A 25,305-nucleotide genomic window follows, 5' to 3' on the forward strand; every position below is an offset into this window, starting at 1 on the left:
GTCTGCTTGAAGAGTACAGATAACATTCAGACTTCTTTCTTATGAGAAATAGATTGTTGTTAAAAGGTGTGACCACTGTGCAGAACACGGCACATTGTTCTCTCAGTATGTGTGTGTGTGTGTGTGTGTGTGGCGATGGGGGTGACTGTTGACAAAAATTAGATAAATAATTGCAGTTATGCGGCAAATGGTTTTCATGCCTGATAAAGCCGTTTGGTCAAAGGGTTATTAGTATTTCAGGAAAAAAAGGATCTTTTGTTGTAATTAGTTTCAACAACATTAATGCTCATTATCAGCATTGCTGCATAATTGCCCCCTACTCTAATTGTTTGTTTGTTTGTTTGTATCAGCAACGTACAAATTTCCCTCTGTAGCCAGCTCTATGCTGTGATTGATCCAAAACTTGCCAACTGCAGCGGCTACTTTGCTGTTATTCTGCCTTATTGACGTTTAGTGTAGTAAATGTCAAGAGGAAAGTCCTCATGTGTGTGTGGCCTGCTGTTGCCTTGTCAGTGAAAAATGGACCAGGGTGCAAACCTACACAAGAAACCTGCTAGAGACAAACAGAGAACAGAGCAGCCCAAACTAATGTGACCTCTTTGAAGTGAAATTAAAATGTGTGTCAGAGCAGTGGGAAGGCTTAATGAGAGAGAGAAAACGCACAAGCCGAGCTTAAAGGAGAGCACTCTCATAAATTACTGAACCCCAGGATTCTATAAAGAGGTGAAAATGGAGTGAAAATGGGACTGTTTTCACTCTCCTCCTCCAGTCTCAGCCACTCAGAAAGTGTGCACCCCTTTTAATTTGGGTGTTTCTAATATCAGTGGAGTACGGCTTAAGAGTGGCATAATAGCCGTGATAACTGCTAACAGCTGTTAGTACTCTGAATGTACATTCAGGTCTAGATTTGTACAAGGCTTTTAGTCAGTGATAAAATGTTTTTTTTACTATGTACAAGTTTATGTCAAAGACCTCATGGATATATAGTGACCCACAACAACAAAAAAATCAGAAACCATTTTTTTTAATGAGTTAGTGATTTCTTGAATGACAGACGTAGGAGTGTCCAGCGACGAGACAAAGTTGAGAAAAGTTTATGCAAATATGGAATGACTTGGTTCAGTGACAGTAGAGTGCATGTGATCTGTCTTCTGATTTGTTGTCAAAAGACAAATGATACAATAATTAGACCACCTACAGATACATTTTACTATGGCAACCAATAGTAGGAACACGTACTGGTGACTTCATAGTACAGAAACTATCAATGCAGTGATAAAATCGTGTGTGTGTGTGTGTGTGTGTGTGTGTGTGTGTGTGTGTGTGTGTGTGTGTGTGTGAATGTTGCATAACATCAATACTGTAGAGCTGCTGCTCATGTCATTTCAGGGAACTTTTCCTTACAACTGTTGCCTTTTGTCATAGATCTGAAACTATATTAAGATTTCTTTAGATTATACATTGATACCAATGGTACCATTTGTTCGGCAGACAAAATTGTGAAATTACTGGGCTCCCCATGGTGCTGTCCCCCCTGGAAAACACTACAGAATATCAGTTGAAAAAATCATTTCCATAAATTCCAAGAACAGTGTAAAAGAAACCACTAACACAGTTGTTATTATGGATTAGGAATTAAGAAGTCCACCATATTTACCAATGTTATATCGATATATTAATGTTTACAGAAAGCACACCGAAATGTCTGCAGAAAGCACATTTATTTTTCTCTGAAATTGAAAAACTGCCCATGCTTGGCCAGTCAAGATCACATCCTACATCATTGTCTGGATTGTTTATTCAACTGCACATCAAAGGCAACCTACAGGATAACTTTTCTGTTCTGGTCAACCTCCTATGCCATCCTCGGGTGGCATTAGATTTGAAATTAGATGCATGTTAGAGCTAATGTCTTCTAGGACACATTAGGCTTTTACTTATCTAAGACAGTGGTTTAGATTAGATTAGATTAGAAATATTAATTACTGTGTGCAATGATTATTTTAAGACTGTATAATTTTATATTGGACATGTATGTGTTTAAAATATATGGTTTGATAAACATGTATTGGAACATGACATATTGATGAATGAGTTAATTCCAAACCTCCCATGTATAAAGAGACGAGAGTAAAGAAATGTAGACAAGGAATGTCAATATATAAAGAAAACCTTTTTACACAAGGCAGTGCAAAGTGATTTACTAAATAATTATAACAAATTATGAATTAAGATTAATATTAAAATAAAAATAAATATAAATAAATCATACAATGTGATTTGGGTTTGTGCAGAAAACAGGATGTATAAACAGAAACTTTATTCTAAGTGACTTTAAGCCATTAATAATGTCATTTGTTTGTTACGCTCGTCACTTTTGAGCACAATGTGGCCAGGCTTAGAATGCTTGAGACAGCTTATAAAAAAACACCAGTCACCTACACAAACTCTTGATGTCTGGCTCTTTAGACGACATTATCCTACTTTAAAAGCGATATCTGAGCAACAGCAGGCAGACACTTGAGTGTAGGAGGAACCTGAATCATGCAGTTGAGGTGAACAAGGCTAACCCACACTCTACTTTAGACCCATTGAAAATACCGAACTTTACTTTTAAAAGGCTCTTTCATATCTGGGTCATTTTACCATAAATAATGCTAGACCTGACCTTTTAAAGGCTTGGGCACAGGGTTATTTTAAAAGAAAGAGTTACCTTAGTGTGAGATAAGGTTAGTAAATGATACTTGGTGACTTTAGTTAAATTCAGTTCAGTTCAGTTCAATTCAATTAAGTGTCTATAGAGCTTTTTACCATATATGTTTACCATACAATGCAGCATACTGTACCCCAGATTCAACTATTTAAATGCAAAAAAAAAAAAATCAAGTTTTTGTTTTATTGCTTTTCACAACAGACATTGTCTCAAAGCAGCTTTACAGAATTTAACAGTTAAAATGAACGATGTGTATTTATCCCTTATGAGCAGCCATGGCAACTGTGGCAAGAAAAAACAACCAGTGGCGGGCCATGCATTTGGTACCTGGGCCTTCAGTGGGGACTTACCCGACTTAATCCACCTCTTCATTCAACGAACGCAATTATAGAAACCATTAACACAATACAGAAATGCAATATAACAATGCATGGCATTACAGAGAGAGAGGCATTTCACATATGGAGGGTGAATACCATTTTACTAAAGCAAGAAACCCAGTTAAGACTCTAAACCTCTACACTACAACTTCAACTGTGACACATACATCATGTGGAGCAATTTAGAATCAATATTTGTCTAATAACATGACAATACCATTAAAATGTAACTAAAATACAACCTACTCACCAGAGATGCAGACTCATAATGTGCACTGCTCCTCAGAGGCTGTAAGTCAGTGGTACCGCTCATATTCACTGGTCTGGAAGTGGAGAACAAACCCTTTCCCGGGCTGAGACAAGCTAGCTAGCTTCAGGGTTGGCTGACCTCTCCTCAAAATGGATTTTAAAGTATATCCGAGACCAAATCAATTTATCTTCCTATGTAGGCGCAGAAAAGTCTAACTCTGATGTATTAATGTGTGCAGCGCCACACACGTGTTTTGCCAGTCGAACTTGGCTAAAACAGTTTCCTTCTGACCAACCTGATTGGTTAAAGAAACAGACATATTGCTAATAGAGACTATGGTAAAAGGGCCAGCAGTACTGACTTTGAAGGCCCTGGGCAGATTAGATTGACATGGCAGCACATAGAGGCTGAAATCTGATTGGACAAAAAATCTAATACCCACATACACGTACTGGAAGCAGTGCAGTCAAGAGAAACGATATAAAATGAAGAGAATAAACTGTTGGGAATAAATTAATACAATTTATTTGGAACAAATATTAGAATTTAGGTTGTAAATGTAGGTCAGTGCTTCTGATAGTGTTTAGGCCAGCAGAGAAGGCTTTGTTGACCCTTAACGCCCGCCACTGCTAACAACACATAACAAAGGTGCTACACTACTGAGATATTGAGTGGACTTGGGGGTTGTGTTATAATAAGTTGTAGCCAGAGTATGATAAAATAAGCGAGAAGGAGAGATATTAGACCATTACCTAAGTATGGAGATGACTAGGGTGAATCCTAAGTATGGAGACGACTGACAAAATGATACTGTACAAGTACTGGAGTCACTGGTGTTGCAATAAGTGAATTCTTCGAAATTAATAGATTTTTTTACTTGCTTTTGCCAAATACGAAAGAAACAAATAAAACAATAACTAAAATTAAGTACATATTATGTATGACAATTTACAGCAGCATGAGTCGAAGCTGAAGTGAAAATATATTATACTTTTAAATATATATTATAATATAAATATATTTATTTATATATTTATTGTAATTAAAAAATAAGCAGCACATTACAGCACAATTGTACTATACAAATAATAAGCACAACAGTATTTATTATTATTATTATTATTATTATTAATAATAATAATGATAATGTGTTTATTTATGTATTTATTTAATTGGCTGATTTTTATGTAGAGTTTTAATGTCATTGAGTAATAAAGTGTGGAAGGATAATATGACATAGTGTAAGAAAAATTATGCTATGAAGTCAGTGTTGCTGAAAGTTAAATGTCTGGTCAATAAGACATGGTAGGAATGGACATTGTGTCTCGGGCCTCCTGAAAGCACCGAGTGCCACTGTAGACCTCTGCAATCAAGATAATCGCTGCTTAAAATGACACTGAACACCACCCTGAAGATTTCGAGCATAGTGCTAAGGCCCACACTGTAAGGCCCACCTGAAGTGGCTGCTGAAACACAGATGTCAAAGCTATCAAGGAGCTGATGACATGGTCCGCCCACCTTCATCTCCATGGCAACGGCGCTGCCATTCTGCAGCAGCTAGCATTTAAATCCTAATCAGCATATTAATCACTAATTGCTTCCCCTCACATGCGGCCTGTCGTTCCCCTGGAAGGTGAGTGAGCGTGGAGTTCCTGATTGACACAGAGTTCAGTGGGCTGTTTTAATCACAGTGCAGGCTGACTATGAATATTCTCTAGGTTGGCATTCTGGTGACGCACTAATGACGAAGAATGCAGTGTCGTTCTTTCGGCACCGTCTGAAATCAGTACACCCACTGAAATCAAGCTTAAGTGACTCCTTAGTGACTCTAAAGTTCTGAAGCAGGAGAGTAAAAACTGAAGGGCTATTGTTTTGATTAGTCACTTTCATATGAAAGGTAAGATTCCTCTCCAGAAATACGTTTCGCATATCTCAGATGGTCCCGTTTAGTTTGTTGTCTCATTTCTCCCATTGTGACCATTTTATTAAATTCATTTAATGGATTTTACATCACTTTTTATTAAACTTATCACTGATCAATGTGGCTTGAACGCAACTCGGCAGTTTGCATATAGTCAGTTTAAAACCGGAAAAAAATTAGAAAATTAATCAATACTCATTCATTTTAACAAGATTACTTGTTTAAGTACTGCTGTGCCCAATAAACAGTCTAAAATAGCTGAACAGGAAGTTATTTGTAAAGGAAAACCACCAACTGATGCTATCCGAGCTTGCTTAATTAAATTAATCCAAAAGAAAAAATTAAACCGATATTGGTTACTGGAATAATAGAATTTCCTAGAGCTTGATTTATTTAGTCCTGTTGCATGTTGACTTATTTAATAAAGGCCACATAATCACCTTTCAAGTGGCATCTTAAGGGAAAGTGCTGTAGTTGTTTTTGCCATATCACCTTCACCTGCGATCACATATCACTTAGTCTCTAATTCCATGCTCTCATATCACCTGCACAGAGCACAGACCGAGTGCCATCAGTCAGCTACAGTTTAGTCTCCTCAGAGATTTCTTCGTGGCAGGTCACATAACCACACAGGTGTGCTTATAATCTGACGCATGAATATTACAGTGTCCGGCTGTCACTTAAAATGTCTTTCTGGCATTAGAGGTCACACCAACCAATCAGATCCTGCCTCACTTCGTTCCAAAGTCACATCGTATTGGATATACACGCTGTGCCGGCTGCTATCAGACCAGGTTTCAATTAAGCTCAGTTTGCACTGCATAAGCCTATTTAGGATATAATCAAGGTTAACCTGCTTAGGCTGTAGTCTCTTTTCTTTGCTTTGCTTGACCCTGAAATTCTTCTTGTGAGTATACTTAATAAGAGATGAGAATAGAAAGAAAGAAGGCCATGAAGGGAACAAGTTCCCCGAGATGTTCCGCATAGGCTTCAATGACATTAAAACCAGAAGTGGAACAGTGTGGGGGGAAAAAAGCACAATCGGCATACTCATGCTCAGTGACTTTTATTTTTTAAATGATATTATGTAACTCTTTTAAATCAATCAAGGACAAACAAACATAACAAATCTGGGTTATTTTCTATTTTTCTAATCAGTCCAGTTTATATTAATAGTGAATGTGTTGCAGAGCTGTCTGAACATCTTACATGGTTCTACCTGAATATCTGCTTATGCAAGTTGATTTTTATAGCCTTGTTATATATTTTAAAAAAGCTGTTAGCATAAATATCCATGCTGACCAGGCTAAAAGAGTTCAATCATTTTCTTTTGCCTTTTGAAGCATTGCCATGTTTTTTTTTTTTCTGCAGTAGCACCTGCCTATAACCACCCATCCTATCAGGTGCTTGATCATCAGATTTTGCTTTGCTTATTTGTTTTGTTGGGTCTCTTGAGTATATTAAGGGACATAATTACTTTTGGGTTCATTTAGAACAAATTTGTGGCCACACAACAATCCATTACAAAGGAGCACGCAGTCAGATGACATTAACCACACTGGTCACTTATTAATTAAAAAGATGACATCTAAGACTGAAGAAATTGTGTAGGAGTTAAGTATTTTTTTTTTTTTAAAAGGTTCCAGATTAAATCCAGCACATAATCTAATTGAAACTGGAGAAGATGGTAATAAATATGTAAGTTATTAAATAGGGCAATATTAATTGCCACACAATATATATATATATATATATATATATATATATATATATATATATATATATATATATATATATATATATATATAGCACTAATTTGATTAATGCTCGAATAATGCAGTGCTAATTTCTGTTTGAACATTTTTATTAAAAATATTAATAAATATAAAAGACGCGAAATCAAATATTTGAATCCGTTGCCAGACTGAACTGACAAATTGCTTAGGAAACAGAAACATCTCCACAGCTCTATACGATCAAAGACAGCTCTCTGTATGTACATTAGATGATGCGTGTGAGAATGAGACCAGCCTATCAGAGCTGCCACCCACAACAACAACTAACATGACAGCTCTCTCTCAGAGCTGCTGTCATATTTCCACTGTCACGGCAGCATACACATTTGAGCAGTACACTGGGTACATACAAGACCTCAAGGATGCTGAATGTCATTGATACAGAGTCTTCAACAACCGAAGAACTGGAAAGTCTAGCGGTATGATATTTGCTACGGTTTTCAAGGAAAGGCTGTGGGGTTTAGGGCTGTTTAATCTGATTCCTAAGAAAGTGTTCATAACTTCACAGTTTTGATGCAGGCTGTATTTAAAAAGATTTGCATTAATTTAATTAGTCTAGGATTTTGTTGTTTCTATAGTAACAGCTATTTCTCTGGGACTCGTATGGCACATGCTCCACTTAATATAAGGTTAATAATGAACTGAGTGAAAAAAATTTAACAATGAAAATCCTCACATTAATTGATATGGTGACATACTCTGTTAAGAGATATTAATTTATGGCGCAAGGCTTGCCCATCAGTGCTGTGTAAAAGTCAATAAGATTTCAGCCACAGGAGTTTGCACTTTCCAATTTTCTTGTAACATGGCCAGCTGAATTTTTACTCTCGCTTCACGAGAGGATGGATAGGAAATGATTACTTATATCTTTTTTAACATAACAGAAAAGTGCTTTGCAGATGATTCATAAGGTTATATGAAGGTGAAATAACATGCATTTTGCTCATTAATTCATTTAAAATATTTAAATTGTTGGCATGTTGCTTCGATATAATTCACTTCAGGTTTTTGATAAAAAACTTATCTATTTCTTTGTAGATTATTTTATTATAAAAAGAATGTCCCAATTTGTTCTGTTTCATACTTATGTAATGCATGATGTTCTTTTTTAAATTTCTAGTTATTTTTAAACTTAACATGTAATAGGCGGTTTATAGCAGTGAAAATCCAAATCACTGTAGCAGAGAAATCAAACAAAAGTGTGTCCTGGCCAGAGCGAACAAGCACCCGCTTCCTGTTAATGCTCTCCGCTCATGTATGAAGACTTTATTGGTAATTTCCCAGAGGACCAGGCCAGTCCATTGGAGGCAGAAGAAGCAGAGCAATAGGCAGGCTGGTGTTAGTGCTGACCATAACAACCAGGCTGTAAATAGGGGATTCAGACAAACAGAAATTTTATTATTTCTGCTGGTTATTATTGGAACAAATAATACATCTATAAAGGTTTCAGTTTAGTATCTTTAGCTTTTTGTTCAGTTTTGTTTGATTTTATACTAGCAAAATGGAAAATTGCTATTTATAGTGGTTTATATGCTGTTCTTTTCATGTCGAAAAGACCTTTAAATACACTGTAACGATGGCAAAAACAGTCACCGTGCTCTAAACCTGGCTGAATCAGCAAAATGCATTACCTTGTAACAAATGTACTTTGTTGAGCTTATACCTAAAGGCATATTCCTAAAGCTTGTACTAGAGAATTTATTGCATCTCTAAAATGAACATATATGACTAGTAATCATAAATGTTAGCTGTCGCCTTGGATCACTTCTCTTTGGCATGCTATCGCTATCACGTGTATGCTTGACATTCTCCCAGATGTTTATGTGCCACAATGAATGCCGATGTATTTGGTCTCTTTTTTGTGCTTTTGGCATTTGATCCGGCCCAAGAGCCTTACTTTCTGATGCCATTCATGATACAGAGCTGCTAGTAGTGGCTATGCTGACATTTTGCTCAGGTTCTGTAACAGCTCAGTGTCAGGTTCAGAGATAAGGCCAGCATCACCCTGGCTCTCTCTGGCCCCTCTACAGTGTTGCCAGCACAGCCACCAGTGACTAATGACAGCATACAGCAGTACAGAGGAACGTGAAATCCACGTGCCTGACTGGACTGGGATATGAGGTACTGAACCAGTCACTTCACATTGCAGTGCTCTGAGGCTGATAAAGTGGCATTGGTTATGACAACTGATCAACCTTATACATGCTTTCAAGCTAGTAAAAGCGTTTATTTGTGATTAAATGAATATTATTGTATTATTTGTTTAGTGTTTTTCCAGAAAAAATTAACTAGTGTTACTGCCTATAGAGTAAAACTGATGCCTAAACCAGTTTCACAGAAAAAACGTACATGCACCCCATTTGTAGCACCATTTATATGTTGAATAACATAACATCAGACATTTATTTGAATGTTTTATAGACAGACAGACAGACAGACAGACAGACAGACAGACAGACAGACAGACAGACAGATAGATAGATAGATAGATAGATAGATAGATAGATAGATAGATAGATAGATAGATAGATAGATAGATAGATGTTTCAAGTTTCAAGTTTTATTTGTCATATGTACAGATGTCAGTGACAGTTTGTACAATTAAAAAGAGAAAAGAAGAGGAAACAAGGGAGAAAATATGTTAAATATGTTCTGCAAGAAGCTCTACCACTACACTACACACTTTTTTTAATAATATTGGGGGTTAAAATTGTTTATTACATATCAATATCACTAAAACAGTGTAGTGATAGAGCTTAACTTGGTTAAATATGTTGTTGCAAAACATCATATAAAACATTCAAGTGAATGTCTGATTTGTCGCTATTCAACATATAAAAGGTGCTTCAGATTTACGTCGTTTTTTCTGTGAGACTGATTTGGACTTGGTTTACCTAATGGGAGGTAGTTACACTAGTTACTTTATGGTGTAGGGGAAAACACTAAGCAAATGTTACATTAAAGTTCATAAAATCTTTAAGACATTAGATTTAGTGGGTCTGATGAAAATGTATGGAATGTGTTCTCAAAAGAAGTGCGTATTTTCATTAGCCTTCGGCATTTAGCAGATGCCCTTATTCAGAGCGACTTACAACTTAACAGTTGAGAATTAAGGGCCTTGCTCAAGGGCCCAGCAAAAACAGCCTGGTGGTGTTGGGATTTGAGCATATGACATATCCAGAGTCTAATGCCATAACCACTGAGCTACCACCTTCCATTTACAATGTATAAAAGTAGCCACATTTAGAAAATATACACATTAACGTACTGTGTTACACCATGTCACTTGCATTGTGTCTACAGAGAGGAGGAGAAGATTCATGAGCCCTGGACACTCTGAGACCCACTATGTTTATATCATGATATGCTTCCGCTTTTTAAAGGTGCTGGGCCATATAGTCATGACACACTCAATCCTGGATGACATCCACCACCTTTTTTTTGCTATTCAGAGCCATGTTTTATGCCTCCACAATCAGATGACTTGGCTCGAGCTATGTTTGTGTTTTGTTGTGTTTCAGCTCCATGAGAAGCAGCAAGTTGAGCAAGATGCCAACCCTGGCTTTGCCTGAAACAACTCCTCTTTATAGACACCTGGAGCCTAATGCCCCATGTTAAATAGACAGGGAAAATATATATATATATATAGATGAGCAGATACAAGAGGGATAGAAGGAGAGCTGAGAAAATAGAATGATACAACAATGGAATACAACTGAGTGCAAATAACAATAGCTTTAACAATTTTGTTAAACGGTTTGTTCAGTATATTCCTGGCTCATTCAAACCCATGGCACTTTCATAGTGTTTGTTTTTTTTAATAGGATGTGTGCACAAAAAATTTACTGCATATTAAGGCTATGAGTTAAGTTTGTCAGGAGCTATTTGAAATAAGATGACTTATCATATTGTATATTATATATAATGTAATATACAATATTATATATAATATATAATAATGTAATATACAATATTATATATAATATATACTTGAGTCACAGGTTTTACAACATGGATATTTAACTTTAACTTGCATTTTGAAAGTGACCTGGCTTTTTCACTCGTTCCTACCAAATCATATTTCTTATTATTAAGACTATATTTCATGTAATAAGTATGAGTTCACAGTACGCAATTTGCGGCAACAACTTTGGTATGATATGGTCACACGATAATTTGTGGCCATTGAGACTCAGTTTGCAGCCTCAAGATAATACCATAGGTTAGATATATTCATTATGGCTATGCTTGATTAAAAATAAACTATTCTCACCTCAGAACGTCTTTTTAAGATGATGTAACTAAGGCAAGTCATTAGCATGAACTTTGCACATTAATATGTTCAAAAAACGTTGCATACTGCCCTCTTCTTCAACTTTCGGCTGCTCCCATTACAGGTCGCCACAGCAGATCATCCGTCTTTAAACTACTCTGTCCTCTACATCTGCCTCTTTCAAACCGCCTACCTGCATGTCTTCCCTCACCACATCCATAAACCTCCTCCTTGGTTTTTCTCTTTTCTTCTTTCATGGCGGCTCCATCCTCAGCATTATCCTACTGATATACCCAATATCCCTCCTGTGCACATGTCTAAACCATCTCAATCGCACCTCTCTCACCTTGTCTCCAAAACGTCCTATATGCGCTGTCCCTCTAATAAACTTGTTTCTAATCCTGTCCATCTTTGTCACTCCCAACGAAAACCTCAACATCTTCAGCTCTGCTACCTCCAGCTCCACCTCCTGTCTTTTACTCAATGCCACTGTCTCTAATCCATACAACATCGCAGGTTTTACCACAGTCCTATAAACTTTCCCTTTCACTCTTGCAGATACTCTTCTATCACAAATCACTCCTGCCACTCTTCTCCACCCACTCCACCCTGCCTGCACTCTTTTTTTAACTTCTCTAACACACTCTCCATCAATTTGCACTGTTGACCCCAGGTACCTAAACTCCTTCACCTTCTCCACCTCTTCTTCCTGCAACCGCACCACTCCACTGCCCTCCCTCTCATTCACACACATGTACTCTGTCTTACTTCTACAGACTTTCATTCCCCTTCTTTCCAGTGCGTACCTCCACCTCTCCAGGCTCTTCCAAACCTGCTCCCTACTCTCACCACAAATCACAATAACAATTCATGTCAAGTTTATTTCTATAGCGCTTTTCACAACAAACATTGTCTAAAAGCAGCTTTACAGATTATAAGAGTTAAGGTGAAAGATATATTTATGTATTTATGTATTTGTTTATTTATCCCTGATGAGCAGCCATGGCAACTGTGGCAAGGAAAAACTCCCTTAGATGTTTTGAGGAAGAAACCTTGAGAGGAACCAGATTTAAAAGGGGAACCCATCCTCATTTTGGTGATATCCTCTGCAAACATCATAGTTAAATTTTAATTCAATTCATTTTTATTTGTATAGCGCTTTTAACAATGAACATTGTCTCAAAGCAGCTTTACACAGATAATGCGGTGATTAAAAATGAATATGTTCTTTATGAGTAAGTTTGTCCCTGATGAGCAAGCCGGTGGCGACTGTGGCAAGGAAAAACTCCCCGAGATGGCATAAGGAAGAAACCTTGAGAGGAACCAGACTCAAGAGGGAACCCATCCTCATCTGGGTTACACCAAATGTCCATTTGTGGCAGGTATACAATGTACAGTGATGATGATCAAAAGCGAACTGTATTCCTGAGTCAGTGTAGGAGACGGTTGACATCAACTACAGTCCAATCCATCCTCAAAGCTCCCGTTCTTACTCCGGAATTTCATGGAACCACCCAAGGCGTTGATGACAAACCTTCCCCAGCTGCACAGAGTGGCCTCCAGTCAAGAGAACACTATCCAGAGGCAGGCCTGGACGAAGTGTGAAGATCCACGGAGGGGAGAGGGGCAGGAACAGTTGTCACTGGAGCCTCAGAAGCATGTTTAACTCGACCGAGAGAGAGAGAGGAGAGAGAGAGAGAGAGAGAGAGAGAGAGAGAGAGAGAGAGAGAGAGAGAGAGAGAGAGAGAGAGAAGAGGGTGACAGGAAGAGAAGGATATGGATTATTAAGTGTACCTATTGTTGCCTGAGAGTTAAAGTCACTGTGCAGTTTGGACTCCGGCAAGACTCGCTATGGCAGCATAACTAAAAGGGAGAACCAGAAGGCAACACAGACATGAGGGATCTCTGGGATAAGAGACGACCCACCACACCACCATCAACAAACCTGAGTGAACACGTGAATGTGAGGGGACGACAGCATACAAATATCCCAGTTCACCAAACACTATATCAATGTTCCCTCCAGATCTGAGCCTTTACCTGAGAAAAAATCTACTGATTAAAGGCTTGACTGAATAAATATGTTTTCAACCTCGACTTAAACACTGAGACTGTGTCTGAGTCCCGAACACTGATAGGAAGGCTATTCCATAACTGCGGGGCTTTATAAGAGAAAGATCTGCCCCCTGCTGTAATCTTCATTATTGGAGGAACCAACAGATAGCCAGCACCTTTTGATCTAAGTAGGCGTGGAGGATCATACTGGTACAGAAGTTCATTTAGATACTGCGGTGCGAGACCGTTAAGTGCTTTATACATCAGTAGTAGTATTTTATAATCAATGCGAGATTTGATTGGGAGCCAGTGTAGACTGATTAATACAGGGGTGATGTGGTCATATTTCCTAGATCTAGTGAGGTCTCTTGCTGCTGCATTCTGAACTGAGCAATATTTCTAAGGTGAAAGAAGGCGATCCTGGTAATATTATTCACGTGAGCCTCAAAGGAAAGACTCGGGTCAATAATCACACCAAGGTCTTTGACAGCCGTACACGCTGAAACAGAAACACCATCCAGAGATGCTACGTAATCGGAAAGTTTGCTTCTAGCTGCATGTGGTCCTAGTAAAAGTACTTCCGTCTTATCTGAGTTTAGCAGAAGAAAGTTATCGAGCATCCACTGTCTAATGTCCTTTACACATTTTTCAACATTGTTAAGCTGATCTCTTTCATCTGGCTTTGCTGAAATATACAGCTGTGTATCATCAGCATAGCAATGGAATCTAATAACATGTTTATGAATAATTTCTCCAAGAGGCAGCATATATAAAGAGAAAAGCAGAGGGCCTAAGACAGATCCTTGAGGAACACCAAACTTTACCTCAGAGAGTGTGGAGAACTCACCATTTACATCAACAAACTGATAGCGATCAGTCAAATAAGACCTGAGCCAAGAGAGAGCTGTTCCCTTTATTCCAACAACGTTCTCAAGTCTAGCAAGTAGTATAGTGTGATCAATGGTGTCAAAAGCTGCACTAAGGTCGAGCAAAATAAGTAAGGAGACAAAACCCTGATCAGAGGCCAATAACAGGTCATTTACAACCTTAACTAGCGCCGTCTCTGTGCTATGATGAGGCCGAAATCCTGACTGATACATTTCAAAAATGTTATTCATAAGTAGGTGTGAGCATAACTGCTGTGCTACAACCTTTTCTAAAATTTTGGATATGAAGGGGAAATTTGATATTGGTCTGTAGTTGGACAGCTGACATATGTCAAGGTCAGGTTTCTTAATTAGGGGGTGGATAACTGCCAGTTTGAAGGATTTTGGTACAAAACCAGTGCTAATGGAAGAGTTTATTATTTTTAAAACAGGTTCAATTACCTCTGGAATTATCTGTTTAAAGAAACTTGTAGGCAAGGGATCGAGAATGCAGGTTGATGATTTTGATGAGGAAATTAATGAAATTAAGTCATTCTCGTGAATAGGAGTAAAACTTTGTAATTGATTGTCTGTTATAATTATACCGCTGTCTACAGGGTTACTTGTAAAATAATTTGGATTTATATTAACCGTCTGGATTTTTTGCCTGATGTTTTCAATTTTATTATTAAAAAAGTTCATGAAATCATTACTACCTATTGATGGTGTGCATGTGAGTGCAGTGCTTTTATTCCCTGTTAATTTTGCTACCGTGCTGAATAGAAATCTAGGATTATGCTTGTTATTTTCTATGAGGGTGGAGAAATATGCTGATCTAGCAGCACTAAGAGATTTTTTATAAATTAGGAGGCTCTCCTTCCATGCTATTTGAAATACTGTTAATTTTGTTTGACGCCATTTACGTTCTAATTTTCGAGTGGTCTGTTTTAAGGTGGGTGTATGATCATTATACCACTGTGCAAATTTTTTCTCCCTGATCATTTTGGTCTTAAGGGGAGCTACATCATCTAGGGTATAACGTAATGTTGATTCTAGGTATTCAGTGGCCCAGTCGAGCTCTGCATGGTCAGACGGAGATCTATCTAATATCGTAATTTCTGGAAGATTGTTAATAAAACGCGCTGCTGTAGCTGACGTGAAAGTACGCTTAACACGATAACGTGGTGAAGTAGTAATGCAATGACTGAGGCAGATTTTAAAAGAGATGAGATAATGGTCTGAAATAGCTTCAGACTGTGGAATTATGACTAAGTTTTTTATTTTTAACCCAAATGTTAACAACAAATCGAGTCCATGGAAACTCTTACCTGACCTAGTCCGTCAGCCTGTGCATCACTATTGCAAACAGGAAAGGGCTCAGAGCTGATCCTTGATGCAGTCCCAGCTCCAGCTTGTACCAGTCTGTCGTTCCTATTGCACACTTTACTGCTGTCACACTGTCCTTCACCACCTTCACATACTTCTATGACACACCTGACTTTCTTACACAATACCACAACTCCTCTCTCGGCACCCTGTCGTATGATTTCTCTAAATCCACACAGACACAATGCAACTCCTTCTGACATTCTCTATACTTCTCTATCTACTTACTAATCCTATCCACTTCCTGCTTCACCATCTCCACATCATCCACCCTTCTCGCTGTCTCTCATTTTTCTCATTTATCAGCTGCTCAAAATACTCCCTCCATTTTCTCAACACACTCTTCTCACTAGAAAACACATTTTTATTTCCATCCTTTATTGCTCTAACTTGTAGCACATCCTTTCCAGCTCGGTCCCTCTGCCTGGCCAATCGGTACATATCCTTTTCTCCTTCTTTAGTGTCCAACTTCTCATACAGCTCCTCATATGCCTTTTCCTTGGCTTTCGCCACATCCCTCTTTATCTGCTGCCGCATCTCCTTGTACCCCTGCCTACATTTCTTAAATGTCCCCTGCCAACACCTTACAGTCTCCAATCTCCTTCAGGCTGCATCTTCTACATAAAATATAGTCCACCTGTGTGCACCTTCCTCCACTCTTATACGACACCATATGCTCCTAGTTCCTTTTAAAATAACTGTTCACCACTGCCATTCGCGTCCTTTTAGCAAAATCTACCACCATCTGCCCTTCTACATTCCTCTCCTTAAGGACATACCTACCCATCACCTCCTCATCACATCTGTTCCCTTCAACAACATGGCATTGAAGTCTGCCCCAATCAACAATCTTTCATTCCTATGTACACCTTCTACCACTTCATCTAATTCACTCCAGAATTTTTCCTTCTCCTCCATCTCACAACCCACTTGTGGAGTACCGATGACATTTATCATCACCCCTTCAACTTCCAGCTTCACGTTCATCACTCTATCAGATACTCTCTTCACCTTCACTATACTCTTACTGTACTCTTCCTTTAGTATCACCCCTACACCATTTATCTTTCCATGCACACCATGAAATAACAGCTTAAACCCACCTCTAAAGTTCCTGTCCTTACTTCCTTTCCACTTGGTCTCCTGAACACACAACATATCTACCTTTCTCCTCTCCATCATATCACCTACATCTCTCCCTTTAAAAGTCATAGTACCAACACTTAAAGTACCAATTCTTAATTCCACTCTCCTCCACTTCTCCTTTCCCTGCTCTCTCTGTAGACATCTTACCTCTCTCCTTCTTCTCCTTTGGTCAACAGTAGCCCAGTTTCCACTTATACCCTGTTGACTAACAATACCTGTGGCGGGCCGATCCAGTATGAAATTTAGGTTTGTTTTACATGTTTTATGCTGGATGTCCTTCCTAACACAACCCTCCCCATTAATCCGGGATTGGGACCAGCAATAAGAGTGCACTGGCTTGTGCCACCGTAATGGCTGGGTTGAAATGTTGCATACTGTAAGAACCAGAATTTTCTTCTGATGTTCTCTTATAAATTCTTTTCTTTTCATAATACATGCAGTTAAGCGGCTAGATCTTTGTTAACCCTGCACGATGACTGTGCTTAGTTATAAATAGTCTAGTCACCACCTGCAGGTTTGGAGTCCATGCTTTCATCTCAGCTTAGCTCTTAACAAACAATTACCTTTAGTAAGCAGGGAAAGTGCTAAGATTCTGCGCTCTTAAAACATTTCTTTGCATCTTATCTTTTTTGAAATTTTTTTGTAACTATGACTCTCCACAGTATATAAGCTAAAAAACTGTATGGATCTATTTGATATAATGATGCGTATTCATTTTAAAGGGGGTTAGCATTTTAACTGGGAACATGTGTCAGAGGATAGTCTAGTGAAATCAAAGAAACGGGTTCATACAGGGTAAAACAGGGGGAACAGAGACTGCAGGGTTTTGTCCTTTTTCAAAAGCAAATCCAAGTTTGAGATTCCGCTGCGTGGATAAACTATTTGGCCGTGTTTGTTTTTTTTTTTTTTTCTTTCAGCAGGATATAACGTTTGTGACACGGGCTCTCACAATGTGAATAGCTGAAATGGTATGGAAATAAACAGCAGGATTATGTTCTGTACTCAGGTCAAAAGGAAAGCCCTGGCTTTAGTGCAGACTCATTTAACCTATGGAGGACAACAAGGGGGTGATGTAAAAATCCCAGACCCATATTTATATTTAGATCAGATGTATATTAACCTTACAGCAATGTTCATAAATTTTTCACTAATCTGAAATCTAATAATGACTTAATACTTTAATGTGAATTTCTGAATATAGTTAATTTGGCATCTATTTACCATGTTAAGTATGCCTTCATGAAAAGTTGCATAAGAAGCTGTAAAGATACAAATAGTCTGCTTGTTCAGTGGATCGCTTGTGTCTGCCATGAACACCTCCTGCTAGAAAAATGATCTCGTCTCCAATGATTTTGCTGAAAGATATAACAGATGGCCGGGTCTGTATGATTATGCACAGAGGCGCAATTTTATCCAAAGGAATACCAGTCATACAGTGAGGAAACCCCGCTCTATTTACACGTTTAAACAACATGACAATGACATTTTGCTGTTTAAATTCTATTTCATGTTATGTGTGTATAGTGAAAATGCAGGGGTTTATTTTAATGCAGGGTGACTTTTTAAAAATCAGTCAGCATGGAGGCACTGTCAGAAGTATTGTAATGTTGCCCATAGCTCAGGGTCCCTGGTTTAATCCTGGACTTGGGTTACTGAGAGTTTCCCTAGATCTAATCAGGTTCTCCAGTTTCACAAAAAGATCCTGGACTGGGAACTCCAAATTGCACCTAGATGCAAATATGTGTGTGTGTCAAGTCAAGTTTATTTTTATAGCGCTTTTCACAAAAGACATTGTCTCAAAGCAGCTTTACAGAATTTACAGAAACAGTTAAGGTGAATGATGTGTATTTATCCCTGATGAACAAGGAAAAACTCGTTTAGATGTTATGAGGAAGAAACCTTAAGAGGAACCAGACTTAAAAGGGGAACCCATCCCCATTTGGGTGACATCAAGAGTGTGGAGCCAGATAATAGGCCAACATCCCTTCCAGGGTGTCTTTACACCTCGCACTCAGTGTTACTGGAATAAGTTCTATTCATGACTGACCAAGATGAAATGCTTTCTGAAGATGAGATGATAATAATAATAATAATAATAATAATAATAATAATAATAATAATAATAATAATAATAATAATAATAATAATATAGTTATCACATTCTTAAAATAGACATTATCTGCCATCAAATGGCAGGCATGGCTACACTTTTTTATTCCAGCCACAGCCCTTTATAAATAAGACTGAACTAGATGGATCTACAATATTTTTTTTTTACACTTTAATGACCTCTCTGTGTGTATTTCTTGTCTTCCTCAGCTGTGAAGTAACCATTAGGACAGGAGGCTCAGAATGAAAAGATGGCAACCTTGCTGTTTTCACCGGGTTCCGACAGCTTGCACCGGTTCACTCGTGAATCCCTGGCTGGCATCGAGCAGCGGATCGCCGAAGAAGAGGCGCAGAAGGCCAGGGAGTACCAGGAGGACTTGGGTGACGTGGAGACTCCCAAGCCCCGGGCAGACCTGGAGGCAGGGAAACAGCTCCCCCGCATTTTTGGAGACATTCCATTAGGACTGGTGGGGGTGCCACTGGAGGACATCGACCCATATTACTCCCAGAACAAGAGAGTGGGTGCTCAAGTTTCATACTAACACTCAAACAAAAGCACAAACACATAAACCCATGGTTTAGTGAAATCTGCACTCTCTGTACTTTCTCTGTATTTATAACTTTTAGACATCTGTGGTGCTGAAACTAATTAAGCCATCTATGTATTTCCATTAGCAGTTAAACAGATGTTCTATAATGTGAAGAATATTGTTTGGTGAAGGGTAACTCTCAGTGCAGATTTTGAAGTTGGCCAGCATATTTGATTTATTTGAGCTGATTCAGAGGAGTCTGGGAAAAAAGGAAATAACTGATGACAAGCATGAGTCATTGAGCTGATGATGGCTGCTAATGCTGGCACTGCTATGCCGGCTGGGGTCTTATACACATTTTCTCTGAGACCCACCACACAAATTTCCCTTTTCATGAGGTCCAGATTAGACTAACATTTTGGTGCATTGTTGTGTGCGAAAACTTATTTTAAATAACAAATTTAAAAGAAGCTTAATAAAATGCTAACATAATACTCAGAATTAGGATTTCCCCAAATGTTACTTTCCTATGTTTATGACTCCTAATTCCCGCTCGATGGCAAAATGTTTAATAATGTTGATTATGAAGAACACGTGATTCGTTTGACTATTGCAGAAGCAGACAAATGTGCTTTTGTGACTTTGCTTTTAATAGACCTCTTCACTGAGTTATCAGTAAACTATGTCTCCCACATGCCCTGCACTCGTGAAATCCGTGGTCCAGCGCAAGCCACAATTGTAAGCTTAATACTTGTTCTTGTTGACACTGACAAGGCCACTGTACAGGAGGATTAAGTCAGCTATCTGAGACTGTGATCCAAGGAGAAAGGTTAGCCATAGCAGATGAAGGGTAGAGTGGGTTTTTTTTATTCAGCAGGAGGACAAGTACTGATCAAATGCTGCTGTCGTTGCAGGCGCTGTTTTTGGTTAAACCTAGCTTCTGGCATTGGAGAACTTTATGCTAGGTTACATAAAAGAAAAACTCATACACACACTCACTCACAGCCTCAGAGTCATACTAAAGGCAGTCTACTGTTTTTGACTTTTTGGTCTGCTTTGAGTTATTCCCCCTTTTGTCCTTTCTTTTGTTAGCTCCCAAATTGCATATGCCCGCACTCTGCTTGCGCTGCAGACGGTCTCCCACAGGATATCTGAGGGAGGTAGAAACAAATAGCAGCAAGCGTGACCCAAATGTTACATAAAGATATGCAATGTGATCCACAAATCACTGCATTTAAAAAGGTTACAGAAGGGCAGGGGGCCAGAATTCTGAGAAAGGTTGCTTGCATGGTTCTCTCACAATGTAATGTTGAAAGAAAAAAAGAGAAAAGGAAAGAAAGAGAGCAAGAGAGGGAGAGAGAGAGATCTGTTGACATGTCTTGACACAGTTGCAGCGGGAAAATTTGCTGACCCTGATGGTGGCAATTATTCTTCATGCGTTGACTACTCGCATTATTTATGCGAGGGTGAGATGGTATAAATTTAGCGCCAGCAAGGAAGCCATGAATCCTGGGCAACCAAGCAGGGCTGTTTGCACAGCGTGAGGATAGAGAGCCTCCCTGCTCCTGTCACCCATAGTGACAGTGTCCCCCGATAGCACATATCCTCCCATTGAACCCTGCTGTAATTCATTTGTAGGCTGTTCTTTGCTCTTTGTCTTCTTAAAATTTACTGGTTTGGGGGACGGAAAGCTGTTTTGTATGAGAAAGAGCTGTTGAGCTTGCCATTGGAGGCACCCGTTTATATTTTTAACAGATTAGCACAGCACTGAGTAGCTCAACAATAGAAGAACAAATCAGGTGAAGGGCTGTCATATATTTTTGACTGTATGATGATGAATTGCCAAGAGGAACCTTCTTGATATAATGTGCCTGCTTTGTTACGCATACAACTAGTTGTTTTAAGCCTGTGCTTTAACCTGACACAGTTTAAAGGAACAGTCTTCGCTAAATTTGCACTACTATTACAAACAGGGCCGGCTGGTATATTGGATTAAGCATAAATATACATAAAAATAAGACAAAGTTTAAAAAGGCTTAAAGCAGATTTTTGTGGAAGCAAAACAGAAACTTTCATGGTCATATTTAAAACTACACAAAATGGTATGCAGTAGAGGCTTGAGCGTCTTTCCTCCTAGTCTAGACTGAGGATTAATCCAGCCTTTCACTGACATTCATGAAACGCCATCTTATTTGATGTCTTTTAGGGCAAATTTTTTAAAGGCTTCTGCACAGGTAAAAAATACATGTAATAAACATGAACAGCTTGTATTATTTACTCAATCACATTTCTAATTGCTCTTAAAAAAGAAACATGAATTAAATAGATTATAGTACATATATTAGATAATAGAATACCAAATACCAATGTGAAATATGATTTAGCAAACAAAAACATGAATTATTATGGATATTAGTCACTCATACATACGTGGATGTGGAAAAGTTATATGACTACGATGAGATCTCTTTCTATATAAACCTCAAACTTTTTTTCAAAATAGTAACATTGTAATAGTGGTTTTGCAGTTATAATAATCTCTGATTATAAATAACTACACAATACTACTTAAGCATAATAGGATGTGTGTAGCCTGTGTGTAATTTGTGTGTGTGTGTGTGTGTGTGTGTGTGTGTGTGTGTGTGTGTGTGTGTGTGTGTGTGTGTGCGTGTGCGTGTGTGTGCGTGCAATATTTTTTATTATTCAACTATTCATGTCTTTGGAATGTTCCATTACATTTATTGTGTCAATTGTGTTCTAACCTACTGATTATTTCTCTCTTTTTTCTTTTTAACAGACTTTTATAGTACTAAACAAAGGGAAGGCCATCTTTCGATTTAGTGCCACATCTGCACTCTATATTTTTAGCCCTTTTCATCCTGTCAGAAGAGTGTCGATAAGGATTTTAGTACATTCATATCCTTTTCTGCTTTCTAACCAAATTGTATTTGCTAATGTACTGTATTTGAAATTGTTTCTGCATGTTTTCTTCCATGTAAACATTTGGATTTTTTAATCAGATTTTTTTCTGGTAGATTTTATTTCAACTGTTGAGCACATGTGCAGATTTTTATACATTTTTTTATTATTTTTCTGTTTTTATACATTTGTTTTCTATTACTTTTTTCTTTTTTTTTCCCTTGCCCTCTTTATTAGGAGTGGCTTAAATATTTAAAAACAATTAATATATTTCTAGCAAAGTATTTTTTCTCCTCGAGAGCACAGTGGTAAAAAGATAATACTTTTCTAACTGAAAAAGTGGGGCATTTTCTTTAGTGCACCTGTTAGCATGGGATTAAGCGACATTCAGTCGCTCAGTCATCCAGTTCAGGAAATCAAGATGTCTAGGCATGAGCTTTTTTGTGCATACTCAACAAACTACTCAGACTCTGACATTCAAGGTCTTGCATGCTATGTATGGGTGCTCCTTTGTGTGAACAATGCCAAGTTTGGATGGCTTGATTCCCAGCTATGAAGTGATCAAACCTCCAAAGACTTCAATACCCCACACCCTTTCTTTGCCAGCAGCTGCTAAAAATATCAGGCAAAGCAGTTAGCCATGTTTCAGGGTGTTGAGAAATATTAGGCTCGTGGACACTTTGCTCTTGTCACGGGCGATAAGCAGGTGAAAAGAGTTACCCTGGAGGTACTGTGAGGGTCTGCCCAGCCCTCCCTTTGCAAAAAAGATTCTCCTTCTAGGGCAACAGGACCAGCTGTATGATCCACACCCACCACAGTGATGCCCAGTGTTATGCCAGCCCTGAATTTTAACTCTATCTCAGATTTCAGAGGTATGATATAAAAGACAAGGGCATGGTTTTGTGTGTGTGCATGTATGTGCTGGCTGAGTGGTGAAAAGTACTCACTTCCAGGCGACGGCACAGACGCCACACGCCTGCGCTAATAGCAGATTACCCGCAGGAGTGGGCGCCTGGAAACGTGTTTGATTAGCCAGTGCCACAAGAGCACAGTCATAACTTGCAGCCTAACAGAGAAGGCAGAGCGCAGCCCCGCCGCTCCACGCTGAAGTGATTGCACTCATTAGAAAAATGCGAGAAATGCGATTCACAAATCAGTGTGTCGGCGCCAGGCAACATAAGCAGCCTATCGGAGGGGTGAAATAACCTTAAGACAAGCTGCTGACAACACATGCTCTACAGCACGTCCAAGACTTGACAGGCCATTCTGGAGAATCAGACGGACTCAGACTGTAGCGCTCTAAGATTTTTCCCATGAAACGGATTTAGGAATAATTGATTAAGCTGAGTCTTCAAAATAAGGTCTTAACAGCATTCTGGCAGCGTTAGTTGGCTGTGAAGCTGAAATAGACTTTTCCCAGTACAAATAAGAGCAGATGTGTGGCATGCCTTTGTTTAGCCAGACGGCTGTGTTTGTGTGGCTATGATGCACAGCGAATGGCACAGACGAAAGGCTGGCGTAACACGAGAGCCCCCACAGGCCTCCAGCAATTTAGGGCTGATAGTACTGACACCGCAACTTTCATAATCAGGAATATTTCTTCATCAGTCACTGAGAAATGATTACTCGTGAGTTTTTTTCCTACATAGGTGGCTACGTGATACCGAACTCCCACAGTGCAAATTTAAAATAATGCTTCATATTTTCATGTGTAGTTGAAGTCATTATTATATACTGGAGTAGTGAAGGAAGACTTAATCATTTCATTTATCTTATTTGTGTCCCCTTTAAACTAATACGAATGTCTTGTTTCTCCAAACTAAATATATAATGTATTTCATTTCTATGGATGTCTGTGAATTACAAATACTACAAATCAAAGGAGGCAAAAGGTTGTACATTTTGAAGGTATGAAAAGAGTACCCTCATGGTTACTCTTTATGTAGAACATGAGAGAATTTGCTTGCTGCTGAAACATCCTTTTTCCTTATATATGCCATCCACATGGACAGGCTAGAAGCAGAATCAAATCCGGATGTTACTGTAAGCATCTTCACAATTAAGATGAATTTTAAAGTATAGTTAAACAGGTATTCTGGGGGAGAGATTGGAGGAAAACATCTTTAAAAAATTCCCTAATGTCAGTGATGGGGTGAAGTGGGAGCATAATTAGGCCCAGATTACGTGGATATGCAGAGGTTTCAAATTGCCTGTACGAAGGGAAAATGATGAAAATAAGACAAAGTAGGAGGGCCACATACTGAGACTGTATTTACAGAAGCAGGATAGGCCCACGCCTCACTGACTGAGTTATAATTTTCAGCATCATTTAGCAGAATGAGCAGATGTCAATTACTGCCAACTGGTTGCTGCGAGCAAGTCTGTTTTTCTTAGACCCCTGTATTATAAGTTTTATAAACCTGTAATCAAAACCTGCTATGAAAACTCTACTGCAAGAATGTGTCTAAGATAAAAGTTTGCCATTACTATTCTTTTATTAGTGTTGTATTTTAAAAGGGAAGAGTACCAGATTTACAGAAATGCATTATTTTAAATGATGTTAAATAACATTTTTATCTTAATTAGTATATCTTATTATATAATATTAATCTACTAATGTTATATCTAAAATGCCGTGTTTGGTGAAATTGAATGGTGGCACAGAATTTTATGTTTTAGCTTACTCCAGTACCTCAGCACTACTACTACTACCACCATAATATTGATACTATACCACCTCTACCACCACCACTATGACTCGGAACAGGAAAAAAAAACATTTACTGATGATAATCATGATCAGGGTCACCGTGAATCTGCCATTCTATTACTACTGGGCTTGAAGTGGGAATACATCCTGAAATACATCCACAAACATTGTCACCTAGGGACAATTTAGAGCAGCAAATCCACCTACTGGTATGTGAACTGCAGGCATTGTACATGTCCCATACAGTATAT

At 38.5% G+C, this 25,305-nt stretch overlaps 1 protein-coding gene across 2 annotated transcripts in view; it reads left to right on the plus strand.

Annotated features, from left to right (window-relative positions):
• Nucleotides 1-25,305, plus strand: part of scn5lab (sodium channel, voltage gated, type V-like, alpha b) — a 125,482-nt gene that overhangs the window by 7,726 nt on the left and 92,451 nt on the right. The window contains exons 1-3 of one of the 2 annotated variants that reach the window (XM_083543566.1): nt 7,381-7,479; nt 19,106-19,413; nt 22,223-22,340. In XM_083543566.1, coding sequence (XP_083399692.1) covers nt 19,147-19,413; nt 22,223-22,340 — 385 coding nt within the window. In that variant the 5' untranslated portion in view covers nt 7,381-7,479; nt 19,106-19,146. Of the gene's footprint in view, nt 1-7,380; nt 7,480-19,105; nt 19,414-22,222; nt 22,341-25,305 lie in introns of those variants that run through there. The other variant, XM_083543565.1, reaches the window with a different exon arrangement.

Source organism: Silurus aristotelis (assembly GCF_946808225.1).
Source record: "Silurus aristotelis genome assembly, chromosome: 1".
Classification (NCBI taxonomy): domain Eukaryota; kingdom Metazoa; phylum Chordata; class Actinopteri; order Siluriformes; family Siluridae; genus Silurus; species Silurus aristotelis.